At 48.1% G+C, this 13787-nt stretch overlaps 1 protein-coding gene across 8 annotated transcripts in view; it reads left to right on the top strand.

Moving 5' to 3' along the window:
* The window catches only part of HMGXB3 (HMG-box containing 3), a 44826-nt gene extending 31146 nt beyond the window's left edge, over positions 1 to 13680 (top strand). For 6 of the 8 annotated variants that reach the window (XM_014446804.2, XM_023745734.1, XM_014446806.2 and 3 more), the window contains 7 exons: positions 2124 to 2255; positions 3138 to 3322; positions 6620 to 6839; positions 8164 to 8297; positions 9269 to 9385; positions 11159 to 11368; positions 12315 to 13680. In XM_014446804.2, coding sequence (XP_014302290.1) covers positions 2124 to 2255; positions 3138 to 3322; positions 6620 to 6839; positions 8164 to 8297; positions 9269 to 9385; positions 11159 to 11368; positions 12315 to 12782 — 1466 coding nt within the window. In that variant the 3' untranslated portion in view covers positions 12783 to 13680. Of the gene's footprint in view, positions 1 to 2123; positions 2256 to 3137; positions 3323 to 6619; positions 6840 to 8163; positions 8298 to 9268; positions 9386 to 10983; positions 11369 to 12314 lie in introns of those variants that run through there. The other 2 variants (XM_023745736.1, XM_023745735.1) reach the window with 2 other exon arrangements.
* The last annotated feature ends 107 nt before the right edge of the window (positions 13681 to 13787 follow it).

Below are 13787 nucleotides of genomic sequence, written 5' to 3'. Positions count from 1 at the left end.
ACCATGGCTTTGCCCAGAAGGAAGTCGGACATCTGGAAGATGGCCAGTTGACCCGGTCTAATTAGCACATTACCCTTTTATTAGTATAGACTAGAGGCCCGTTGCATGAAGAGATTCGTGCAATAGGCCTTCCCTCCCCCTGGCTGTCGGCACCAGATTTCCTCTGGCCCCTGGGACCCAGGCCTTCGCTCCAGCCGGAGCCTTCAGTCTTCGCTGCTCCGGCCGGAGCCTTCAGTGTTTGCTCCTCCGCTTCGCCTCTGTGTATGCAAATTAACCGCCATCTTTGTTGGGCTAATTTGCATACTCTCCTGATTGGCTGGTGAGTGTAGCGGAGGGACGGTCAATTTACATGTTTGTCTATTATTAGATAAGATTCTTTTGTCCCCTTCACACTCTCTTGATTACTATAACTTTATAGCAAGTCTTATAATTAGGTAGTGTGAGTCTTTCAACCTTGCCCTTACCTGAATTGTTTCCTGAATTGTTTTGGCTAGATTGGTTCCTTAGCATTTCAATATAAAGTTAAGAATCAGCTTGTTAGTGTCTACAGAATCTTGCTGGAATTTTAATTGGGATTGTATGGAATCTATATATCAATTTGGGGAAGTTTGACATGCTTAAAAAATATTAAATTGTCCCATTCATGAACATGGTCTGTCTCTGTGTTTTGTTGGGCTTTCTTTTACTTATCAGTGTTTTATACTTTTTAGCATATAGGTCCACACATGTTTTGTTAGATTTATTTTTTTAATATATTTTTATTGATTTCAGAGAGGAAGGGAGAGGGAGAGAGAGATAGAAACATCAATGATGAGAATCACTGATCAGCTGCCTCCTGCACGCCCCCCAGTGGGGACCGAGCCCGCAACCCAGGCATGTGCCCTCAACCAGAATCAAACCTGGGACCCTTCAGTCCGCAGGCCGATGCTCTATCCACTGAGCCAAACCAGCCAGGGCTAGATTTAAACCTAAGTATTTTTTGTAGTAACTTTTTATAGATTATTATAGTTTTAAAGTTTATCAATTTAATAGGTAAAAGCTGGTATATAATTTCTTAATTTCTTGTACTTCTTTGATTACTAAGAAGATTGTCTATCTTGTGTGTGTGTGTGTGTGTGTGTGTGTGTGTGTGTTTTCTATTTTCTCCTCCGTGACTTTCTCTTGTGAATATTTTCATTCTGTTTTGGGTTATTTTGTTGACAGAATTCTTCCTCAGTTTATCAGTTATCCTTTTTTTATTTTAATTGGTTCAAGTATAACTTTATTTTTTTTAATCTTTATTGTTGAAAGTATTACACATGTCCCCTTTTTCCCCCATTGACACCCTCCAGCCCAGCCCCCCCCCCCCCCAACCCCACCCCAGGCCTTCAGCACCCTATTGTCTGTGTCCATGGGTTATGCATATATGCATACAGGTCTTTGGTTGATTACCTCCCACTCACCCTCGCTTTCCCTCTGAGATTCCTCATTATCTGTTGTCTTTAAAATTGTGATTTTTTTTATTTTTTGCTGTTTGTTTTAATTTTTATGTAATTATTGTTTTGATCTTCTCCTTTATGGCTTCAAAATGTATCATGCTTAGAAAGGGGGGGAAAGGGGGCATGTGTAATACTTTCCTTATTCCTTATACAAGCATTAATTCCATGGTATGCTTTTGTGCAAATTTGTGCATTATGTATTGTGCAAATGTAAAATCACCCTCTTTTATTTGTCTTAAACTGACTGCATTTAAATTTCTCTGAGTCTTTTATCTCAAAATTTGGGTGGTTTTATAGCCTGTTTCACATTCTCCACACACCCCTGGGCTAAAAGATACTCCTGGTCTTTACCCACGGTGCAGCTGTGAAAGGTCATGAGGACTGAACTGGGTGGTAGGAAGATGTTTCTTTTTTTTCTTGTATGTATTTTATTATTTGCTTTTTTCATTTAATAATGTATTATGGACAACTTCATGTCATAGCATTTAGGTCTACCTTATTCTTTGTAATGATGCAGAGTTTGCTATTTTATGAATGCACCATAGTTTATTTAACTATTCCCCTATTGGGCATTTAGTTCCCAATTTTTTGCCATTGTGGATGATGTTATAGTGAATTTCCCTGTTGCCTTTTCTTAACCTTCAGGTCTCTTTAATGTGGGGAACAAGGTGCTAGTGAGCCTGGACTTGCTTTTTGCAATCCGAAACCAGATTAAGCTGGGAGAGGATCCCAGAGTGTCTATCAGCGCTGTTCTGAAGTCGGTGCAGGAGCAGGCAGGTAAAGCTTGGCTCCCTCCCTTCCCCAAGGTTAGGTCTAAGCTCCCTGGGAATTTTCAGGATGGGCTTTAGTTGAAAGAGTCCTCTTGGGGGCAAGGCTGATATTTTGAAAAGGAGACATTTTTAGCCTCCTGACACTTCTCTTGAGTTTCACAAATGCCAAACTGAGTTTAGAAAGCGTGAGTCTGTCCGTGCATCCAGGGACCCTCAGCATGAGGCTAAACTGACTTTTAGAAGTTCGTCCTTTGGTCATAGGTAGACTTGACCTAACAGCATGTTAATCAGACTCATTTTGAATACACAGTTTCTGGAGGTCCCAGGGCTCATGCTGAGGGACCGCCCTCCTTACTATTAGAAATTACTTCTGTTTGTGCTTTTCCCATCCCATCCCATCCCGTTCTTACAGACTCCAGTCCTGCACTTTTCCTGCTCTGAGGTCAGATGTATTAGAGTAAAGGTGCTAGAGCCAGACAGGCAGGCTGGTGCTTGAGTCTCGGCTCTGCCACTTAGTGTCACTGTGATTTTAACCAAGTTATTTTCTCTGTGCCTCAGTTTCTCCAATTATAAAATGAGGAAAATAATAGCTCCTCATTCAGAAAGATATGAGTTAAATGAGAAAATTTGAAGCGCTGCACATTATCTAGTGCCTAGTAGGTGCTTAGTACAGGCAGACATAACTGATTGGAATTGCCCTCCAGGTTGCCACCTGAGCTCTTGAAGGCCAGTGTGCTTGACCCTTGAAGTGGTTAGTACTCTTGGGTGTTCTGCAAGAGAAGCCACCACAGAATTACTATTCTTGCTGGCCATTAGCTCATCCCCAGTGGCTTCGGGGTCTTCGGGGTCTTTTTCTGTGACCTACTCAGAGCTCTTGCTTTTCTTCCAGAGAAGACGCTGGCCTCAGAGGAGTTAAGCCAGCTACAAGAGCTGCTGTGCAATGGCTATTGGGCTTTTGAGTGCCTCACTGTCCGAGACTACAATGACATGATCTGTGGCATCTGTGGTGTGGCCCCCAAAGTGGAAATGGCCCAGAGGAGTGAAGAAAACGTGCTGGCACTGAAGAGTGTGGAGGTAAGTGCCTCTCAGTCACTGTGGGTAACATTTAGAACTGTCCTCACCCTTCGCTGCCACCTCCTGCATGATGTATGTCCCCAGGGACAGATGACTCCAGTCCTGTCCTGTGTGAGAAGAGTGGCTTTTTCCTGCCACTGCCCAGGTTTTCATCTAAGGAAGATCAGATGGAAATAGAGGCATTTGTTATTCAACAAATTTATCAAACATGAACTAGGTACACTTTTTAGACACTTGGGAAATGGCATTTAAGAAAAAACCCACAAAGTTTCCTGGTTTGAGTAACCAGGAAACAAACATTAACAATTTATTATAATAATATATGCCTATATTATAAAGAATAAATTATAAGAAACGTGGTAACAATGAAGCCAGGGTGTGGTGGGAAAGGGAATTCCTCTTTTATAAAAGGTAGTCAGGGAAGCCTCTCTGATAGGAGGGTGTTTGAATAGAGACTGGAGCCCGTGTTCTCCTCTGGGGGAGGAACATTCCAGGCAGAGGGAGCAGGAAGGATCTAAGGTGGGTTTGCGGGCATGGTTGAGGAACAGCAAGGAGGCCAGGGTGTGGCTGGCATGTGTGGGCAGTGGAGAGAGTGGTAGGATAGTGAGGTTCAGGAGGCCAGACTCTGTGGGGTTGTGTGGGCCATTTTAAGGATATGCTGTGGAGGAAATGAGAGTCTCTTAAGGATTTTGAGGATCTGATCTGATCTGTTATCTTTGTGTGAACATTTTTTAGTTAAGAACCTAACACCAAACTCAGGTTTGCATATTAACTCTAACAAGAAACCTGTGATTCCAATCATAGAAGAACAGCAAATATACAACTCATTGTATAAGGCCATATAACCTTAAAGCAAAACCAGATGTTTACTATAATAGAAAAAAAATGGGACTGATTATACTCATGAATATAGATGTTGAAGTCTTGAATAAGATAATAGCAAATCAACTTTAACAACAAATAAAGTAATTCATTGTGACTAAGTTTATTACAGGAAAGCAAGATTGCTTCAATATTAGAAAATACACTACTTAACAGATAGGAGAAAAGCCATATCATTATTTCATTAGATGTAAAAGAGGCTTTCAATGTTGTTCAACACCTGTTTATGATAAATCTCTTAGCAAACTGGAAATAATAGAGAATCTTCCTTAACCTAGTACAGGGGTTTAAAAAATCCCATCGTTTGATTAACTCTTCCCCACAATCATGTGCCGTTAGTCTGAGTCTGCACATAGTCGCTCTGGGGTTCATAGATGTTCTGAGTTTCCATCTCTGAACTCTGACCAGAGGGCTGGAACAGGAAGTGACTCTTAAGGCACCAGGCCTGTAGCTCCTCCTGTTCACCACCAGGGGAGGTGTGGGCTCTTCCGAGAAAAGCTTTAGCCTGGCCAGCTGAGCATATTTGAGATTTAGTTCATATTCTCCTTTTCTTCCCAGTTAAAAAAAAATTCATATGTTGATCAAGTATTTATACTTGAAGAATGGTAGTATATAATAAGACATATGAAAACAACATATGAAGACATACTGCATGCTGGAGTTTTCTAAGTGTTTCTTGTAGATAAAATGAAAGGAAAAAAATTTTGCTTGTGTGTGTGATCTCACTGAGAGGCTATTCTACATTCATTCAGATTTGCTTGCCTAATGGTAATATTAACAGTAATGCAGCTATGACTTATTGAGCATTTTATTACATATGCCAAGTTCTTACTCTGTGCTCAGTGCTTTAATATATACTGACTTCTCACCCAATTCTGTGAGATTTGTGTAGATGAAGGGACTGAAGCCCAGAGGATCTTGCCCATGCTCATTGAGCCAGGAAGGGGTGGAGCTGGGACTTGGCCTCGTTCTGGTTGTCTGACTCCGGAGTCTGAGTTCGTAAGGACTGCCATGCTCACCTGTACCTCCTGGGTCTCTGAGCTCTGATTTTTCTAAACACATTGGCCTGCAGAGACTTTGGTTTCCAGAATAGACAGAAGCCCTCTTCCCCACAAGGCTCACGGCTCTTAGTCCTCCCAGGGCTCTTGCTTCATGGAGTAGCGTTCCCTTCATTCTCAGTGTGCATGAGTCTTCTCTTCCATGGCATTGTTATTTCTTTCTAGAGACCAGGGCTTACTTTATTTTCTCCCTTTTGTGCATGAACAGTGGTGTGCATGTGGGGAGAAGGGGGTAGGGGTATCCAGAAGTTACTGACAAAGCTTAAATATGCAGCTGTCTATGAGGAGACCGCCGGGTTGGCCCCTTCCCTCAGGGACTGTATAGAGGAGGACCCTCCGGACTAATGACAGCTGCCATGTCAGTTGCTCACACAGCATTCTTAATTGGCATTTCTTATCCCCTGTTCTTTGTGAAGAGGGTGGGTTCAGTTCCTTATGAAATTGTGGTGGGAGACTTTGTCATGTACTCACAGCATGCGCTCGTGCCCTGTGAGGTGGGGAAGGAAGGGGGAGTGAGATGGGGAGATAGATGTCTTGTGTAGAGCAGTGGCCCTCAGATTAGTGGCCATAGGAATTACATTGGAAAGGCTCTCAGTCTTATTAGTGTGGAGGGCTTGCTCGACCCTACCCACAAGGGTTCTGATTTAGTAGGTCTGCAGTGGGCCTGAGAATTTGCCTTTCTAACGAGTTCCCAGGTGATTGATGCTCATGCTGCTGATCCAGGGGCTACACTTTGAGAACTGCGCACCTAGGGAATCTGTTTAAAGTGCACACTTATAAATATAGTTCATACAGATTGACATGTGCCCTGGTATTAGCATTGATAAGTAACATAAATGACTGCTCCAGGTTATAGGATCTAGGTCACACTTTGAGGACCATATAAGGGGGATACCAGGAGAAAAACTGAATAACACAACTACTAGGTGTCTACAATAGATAAGTAAGTGCTGCATGAGGTAGAGGAGATAGCTGTGTTCTCGCAAGGCCTGGAGCCCTTCCTGCAGGAGGTCAGGGATCAACAGGGCCTTGGAAGAGGGTAGAATATCACTACATTTTATTCCGGTGATTCCTGCCAGCCAGTATAGGCATTAAGGACATGGGCTTTGGAACTAGACCTTTGTTTGCATTCTGTTCTACCTTTCTCCAGTAGTCTCACTCAGACACCTCAGGCTTGTATGTGGCAAAAGACAGTTAGGTACTGAGATGTCAGGTTTGGGGGCGTCCCAGCAGTGCATGGCTGTCATAAACCCCCTCCCCAGCCTTAGTTGCCCTGAGCATATCAAGAGGGTAGGCTTTTGTGTTGCTAATATTCTGTGGCTCCTACAGTTTGACCTTTTTTATCCTGACCTTTTAGTTCACCTGGCCTGAGTTCTTGGGCTCTAGTGAGGTAAACGTGGAGGACTTTTGGGCCACGATGGAGACAGAGGTGATTGAGCAGGTGGCCTTCCCTGCCAGCATCCCTATCACCAAGTTTGATGCCTCTGTTATTGCCCCCTTCTTCCCACCACTCATGAGAGGAGCTGTGGTCGTCAACACTGAGAAAGACAAAAACCTGGATGTACAGCCAGTACCTGGTAAGGCCACCTGGTGGCTGACTGGGGTCAGGGAAGGGCCCAGTCAGGAGTCTAGAATATTGTCCATGGCAAGATGCACAAATGGCAGAGCGGGAGCCAGGCCCACCCTGGGCTCCTTCTGGAAAGAGATAACAACCTGTGACAGATCCCCTAGAGATGAAAGGCATGGTGTGGAGGTTTGAAGTGCTGCCAGCCATATTGTATAGGACTGACTCACATAGCCCATTGTCAGCCTTCGGGGATGCACTGCGCTGAACAGTGGAAGTCCTCCGAGAAATGCTGATAAGGCTCCAAATCCAAAGGTTCTCACTGATAAGTGTAGCGGGGGAGGCCAGAGAGTCTGCTTTTAAACAGTCTTTTAGACAGTTTTACAGACTAGCTGTTGAGAGCATAGGTTTCTGACACCAAGAGTTTGAGTCCCAGCTATGCCACTTAGCATTAGTAGCCATGTGACCTCCATCAAATCCTTCATTGCCCTGAGCCTCTGTTGCTTCATTCACAAATGGGGCATGATATGGTTACCCATCTCCTGGGCTGTTGTGAAGATAAAGTGATCTAATTAGAGGATAGCCTTCTACTTTTTTAAAAAAACTGCAACTCACAGTAAGAAATAGGTTCTGCATTACGACCCAGCATGATACTCATAAGTAGTGTGTGTATCTGTAACGAAAGCAAAACTTTCATAAAACAGTATTTTTCCTTACCAAGTGCATTATACTTTGTTTTCTATTTTATTTCATTTTTAAAATTCTGGATATGACCCACTGAAGTGATTTTTCTCAGTATTTAATATGTTGTGATCCACTGGTTCTCAAACAGTGCTTCCTAACATTAGATCTGAGGCCCACCTCCCGTTTGCTGCTTCAGGGCCCAGGAAGTGTTTTTTTTAAGGCCGCCCCCCCCCCCATATTTATGTTGATGAGGCAGGTTCAGGAACAGTGTATAGAGAGCATTTTAAAATGGGAGTTGCTGCTTCTTGTTGCTGTAGCTGTGGTAAGCATCTGAGATCTTGATGCTGAAAAACCTTAACAGGTTAAAGCTGGCCCATTTGGGAGTTCTTTGCAAGGGCACTCTGCCAGACATAGCTCCCAGATGTTCATGGGCACAAAGCAGTCTGAGAAAGTTCAGATCTCTGCAGAAGTCATAGACCTGCCTTGAATCCACCTCTCCCAGCACCCAGAGCAGAGCTCAGGGCAGAGCCTGCTTCCACTCCTTGCTGTACTGTAGGCCTTGCCCCCTTGTTCTCATCCTCACGCATCAGCTACTGCCCATGACCCCTATGGCTGAGGCAGTGCCCTCCCCTCAGCACTGTTGTCTCTTGCAGGCAATGGCAGTGCCTTGGTGAGGCTGCTCCAGGAGGGCACCTGCAAGCTGGAGGAGATGGGCTCCTACAGCGAGGAGGAGCTGCAGCAGCTGCTTAGGCAATGTGGCGTCCCCTTTGGGGCAGAAGACTCTAAGGTGAGTGTTGGGTAGCAGTAGACAGGGACGTTGGGAGCAGGCTGGTGGTCCATTCTGGGCAGGAATATGAACACCTGTGACTGGGCACCTGTGTTGGACAGAGGATGCTGGCAGTCAAGAGAGGCCTGGGAGATAGTTAGCAGTCAGATTGTAACATGCATGTGAGGCCTTTCCCTCCGGTCAGTTCATCTATTGATGGTAGTGGGTTCAGAATCGGGTTGGGAATCCCAGTCACCTGCCTACTGTGTGTGACCTTGGATAAGCACCTTATATTTCATATATATATTTCTGAGAGGAAGGGAGAGGGAGAGAGATGGAAACATCAGTGATGAGAGAGAATCATTGATTGGCTGCCTCTTGCATGCCCCACACTGGGGATTGAGCCTGCAACCCGGGCATGTGCCCTGACCGGGAATCGTATCATGGTCTCCTGGTTCATAGGTCAACGCTCAACCACTGAGCCATGCCAGCTGGGCAGCACCTTATATTCCTGAGCCTTGGTTTTCTCATTTTGCAAAGTGGAAGTAACTAAAATACCGACCTCGAGAGATTGTTGTCAGGAAGGCAGGCACTTTGCACAGTGCCTGGGTGTCACCAATCCAGGCTCCTAAAAAGTGAGTGCCTTGACAGTTCATAGAGTGTGTGTGTAGGAGGGCTTTATTTATGCATTATTTACTTCCCTTCATACTGATAAAGCTGTTGAACATTTTATGTTTCCTTCAAGTTCATACTCCAGTATTAGCTTCTCTTTGAAGCTTTCCCCGCCCTATAAAAAGCTGGAACACAAGCCTCAGAGTGGCAGCTCGGTCAGTCAGGCTGGCTCTGTCTGTGACCCTTCCTCGGGTCCCTCCTCTTTACCTAGAGGACGTTGGGATTCTCTTGCTTTGGGTATTGAAGGGAGCATGTGGTGCTGTGCGCAGACCTGGTCCTTTAGCATTTACTGCTGTTTTAAAACTTGACTTCTGCTCCAGGACCAGCTCTGCTTCTCCTTGTTGGCCCTCTATGAATCTGTACAGAATGGAGCCAGAACCAGACAGCCCCCGCCTCATCTCACCGGGGGTAAAATCTACAAGGTGTGCCCTCATCAGGTAAGAGGATAACAAGGAGGAGCCTGGGGTGAATTTGCTCATGACACATTGCCCGCCATCTGACTGAGCCAGCTCGTCCTGTGGGAGCTGGCACTTAGCTCACGGGCAGCCTGTGGAATAGTCCACATGTGTCAGGTGCCACACTTAGGCCAAGCGGGGAGCCTGGGTTGTCATCAGTGAGTGTTTATTAAGCTGCTACCATGTGCTGGCCCCGCCTTAGCTGTTGAGGGTACAAAGGTGAGCAACGATGTCTTTCCTTCCTACTTGACCTCATTTTAATGAGGAAACAAAGTCACCGCAGCTTGTGGTACAAGGGAAGTGACAGTGAGGGACTTCCTGTCCATGCGACAGCCAGAGAAGGCTGAGAGCCCAGTGATGAGTGGAGGAAGGAATGTTCCAGCAGAGGGAAGAGCAGCCACTAAGCCCGCAGTGGGGAAGCCTACTGAGCCAAGAGAAGGGAGGCTGGAGGGTTCACCAGAGACCAGATCATGTAAGGCTTTGTAGGCCAGAGTAACAGTTTGGATTTTTTTCTGAGACCAATGACGGACCCATTGAAGGTTTTGAATGGGAAATGGGATGGACATGGCCTGATTTTGGTTTTAGGGAGGTGACTGTCTGTCTGTGGAGGGTGTGGAAAGGGCAGGCACCGGGGTCGCTCTGGAAAGGTCGTGCTGTTTGACAGAGTAGGCACAGAAGCACACTAGGGTCGTGGTCGGCAAACTGCAGCTCTCGAGCCACATGCGGCTCTTTGGCCCCTTGAGTGTGGCTCTTCCACAAAATACCACGTGCGGGCGCGTGTACAGTGCGATTGAAACTTCGTGGCTCATGCACAGAAGTTGGTTTTCAGCCTGGGCGAGTCTATTTTGAAGAAATACTGTTGATATTTGGCTCTGTTGACTAATGAGTTTGCCGACCACTGCGCTAGGTTATAACACGCCGTGCACAAGCACTATATAGCGGGGTGTGGGGGCGGGGGGCGCTGGCAGAGCTTCAGTTCACTGGGATGTGTGAGTGGGCAGGGCGACCTGCAGGTCGTCAACTCCTTCAACAAAGCTGTGTCTGAGGGAGACGCTGGATGCTCCACCCTGGCAGAGCAGAGCCTGCTCCCAGGAGTGTGTTCATGTGACTGGGGCCATCTCATGACAACACAGGGACAGATGTGAGAGCTAGAGGTCTCAGGGCTGTGATGGAAGAGCCATATCACTTGGAGGTGGCAGCCAGGTCTGGTGGATGTGAAGGTGAAGGTGGAGGCAGAGGCAGAATTCTCCAGTGTACACAGAGCTGCCTGGCTGGGATGGGGGGGTGGGGAGGATGTGCTTGGGGGCCCAGTCAGTGGAGATGTTAGCCTGCATCAGGGTCTGGTGGGGAGCTGCTTCGAATACAGATGCTTGGGTTTGGGGTGTAGGGCCCAGGAACCTGAATATTTAACCAGCTCCTAGCTGCTGGTGCTATGCAGCCGGGTTAGGGAGGCACTGGGCTAGGTGGTGGTACTGGGTAGGGTGATGTGTGTCAGGGTGGAAAGGGAGGGTGGAGCAGGTGACCTGGGAGTTTTTAAGCCTCAGCTGAGGACCTGACATTCCCAACTCTCCTCTCATGAGGTCAGGGATGAGCTGGCGACTTCATTTAGGGACAGAAGGAAGACAGAAGCAGAATGTTATGGGCTCTGGCAGGGTGGCTGAGGCTTCAGTCACAAAACCTGGTTGTTCATCTTCCTGGGAAGAAGCCATTGAGGACTCCACTCAGTCCTATGCTGTGCCCTCCATCTACCCCTAGGTGATCTGTGGCTCCAAGTACCTTGTGCGGGGCGAGAGTGCCCGGGACCATGTGGATCTGCTGGCCTCTTCCCGCCACTGGCCACCTGTCTATGTGGTGGACATGGCCACACAAGTGGCCCTTTGTGCTGACCTCTGCTACCCAGAGCTGACCAATCAGATGTGGGGGAGGAACCAGGGCTGTTTCTCTAGCCCCACGGAGCCGCCTGTGGTGAGTTTTCTTCTGAGGACCCGGAATAAATTCTGCAGGTCATGTCTCCCCGCCTGGTTCTTCGGGAAGGCCTTATCTGCAGCATCCTTTCTCCATCAGTATTTGCCTTGATGTCCTGGAACCCTTTACTCCATAAATTTTACTGACCAGCCCCTGTGTATGTGTGGCCACAGCATGTCACTTAGGGTGCCACCGTTACCTTAGGAGTCAAGGTTGCCTTCCTGATAAGCCTAGAAAATTGCCTCCTTTGATAGTCACCATGGACACTGGTATACTAGGCCCCAATCAGCCCCGTCTTGGATTTAGCCATGAATATACTGCATGGCATGTCTGTTATGATCTGGAGGCACAGTGGCTTAGAAGACACCTTATCCAACCCTCTCCTTTTATTAAAGGGAGGAAGTAAGGCCCAGAGTGGGAAATAGACTTGTCCAATGTCACACAGCATGTTCGTGGCAGAGCCCTTTCTCTGTGTCTTGGTACATTGTACCAAGCAATGGCTCTTAGCAGAGGCATGTGCCCTCCAAGGCCAGCTGAACCCTGCACAGATAATAGGAGAAAGGGGCATCATTGTCACACTCACCTTTTCCTTAGTCCCTGGGGCTCAGTGGCTCTGGGGGCTTGTGCTGAGCACTGCAGGAGACGTCTGAGCCTCAGTGGGAGCCACTCCCTCCCCCACTGCCTTGCAGCCCTGCCTCAGTTGACCAGGCACGGCAATAAACAGCAGCAGCTCAGTTAATCCAACATCTGCTCTGGTTACTGTCCCCGTTCTCACATGAGGAAACCGAGGCCCAGAGATAGAGGAGAGGGGACTTGCCCCAGGAGGCCCGGTGTGTGTTGACAGGAGGATTTAAACAGGCTGCTGACCCCACAGCCTTCACTCTCCCCCACTGCACAGGCCCCGCCTGTCATTCCCTCATGTCAGAGTGGCTTCTCTCTCTTCTAGAGCGTGTCCTGCCCAGAACTCTTGGATCAGCATTATACTGTGGACATGACGGAGGCCGAGCACTCTGTCCAGCACCCGGTCACCAAGACTGCCACACGGCGCATCATCCATGCAGGCACGCAGCTCAGTCCTGGTGACTCCAGTGCTGGGCACCACTCTTTGGCCCTGTGTCCTGAGTTGGCACCCTACTCAACTATCCTGGCCTCTATCACAGACAGCAAACCGAACAGTGTCCGCCAGCGGCCCATTGCCTTTGACAATGCCACCCACTATTACCTCTACAACCGCCTTATGGACTTCCTCACCAGCCGAGAGATTGTCAACCGGCAGATCCACGACATTGTGCAGAGCTGCCAGCCTGGCGAGGTGGTCATCCGCGACACCCTTTACCGCCTTGGGGTTGCTCAGATCAAGACGGAGACAGAGGAGGAGGGTGAGGAAGAGGAGGTGGCCGCAGTGACAGAATAAGCCAGGCTTTTGTACAGGGCCCGCACCATCTCTCTCAAGCCATAGTGATGCCCTTTCCCAAGGCAGATCCATTCAGGGGACCGGCAGGAGTATTCACCTGTGGGGAGGGCCTCTGATGCTGGCACTGACCAAAGAGCTCCCATTTTCTGAGCACAGTGGGGCCTGGGATTCTTGATTCTCACCTTCTGGGGGTCGAGAGAGGTACCAGTACACTCCAGCCCCGAGAAAGCACTTGGAGGACATAGTATATTCAACAGAGGGGAAGGGAGGCTGAGGGAAGGCTGCCTGGGGCCTGCTGCGGATCAGGGCCGAGGTCGCCGGATGGGCTAAGGCGGAGTTCGGCACTAGGTGGGCAGGCTGCTAAGGTGGCCCTTCCCGCCCCTGGGAATGCTGTTTCCTGCTCCACAGCCACATGAGCTCCTCAGCCTGTTGCCTTTGACTCAGGGCCTTGGGGGCCTCCTTAGCTCTAGGGACCCCTTTGGGCTCCCCCAGAGGAAGGACGCACGCACTTCCCTCCTGCTTTTCCTGCACCCAAGTCTGGGGGACAGAGGAGGGAGAAACAGCCACAGCTCTCTTCCAGGACTGTCCTCTGCCCGAGCTTTGAGGAAGAGGGTCCTCTTCCTCCTTTCCCTGGCCACTGGACCCTCACCGCAGAGGGGATGTGGCCATGGCATGACATAACTGGCGCAGTAGGAAAAACTCCCTTCTGTGAAGGGGAAGCAGATGGGCTGTAAGGAAATAGCGGGACTGGCTCAAGTGCCCAGCGTTTGCTTAGGGCACAGGAATGGGCCATGTGTTATTTAATTTATTGAGAGGAGTGGAACAGGTGGCTTTCCCCCTCCCTCTTCCCCCAGCAAGGATAAAGTTTATTAAATTATCTGGTTTTGGTGAAGCAAGAGTCAGTTTCATGCTCATTTTTGTGGGGCACAGTGGTTCAGCTTCAAGTGCTGAGCTGGTCACTTGACGTGGAGGGATGGTAGGAGGGCCCAGGGCGTCCGCAGTCCC

This window comes from Myotis lucifugus, unplaced genomic scaffold, assembly GCF_000147115.1.
Source record: "Myotis lucifugus unplaced genomic scaffold, Myoluc2.0 scaffold_576, whole genome shotgun sequence".
Taxonomy (NCBI): domain Eukaryota; kingdom Metazoa; phylum Chordata; class Mammalia; order Chiroptera; family Vespertilionidae; genus Myotis; species Myotis lucifugus.
The sequence above is the reverse complement of the archived record's forward strand: the minus strand, read 5'-3'. Positions and strand labels throughout refer to the sequence as shown.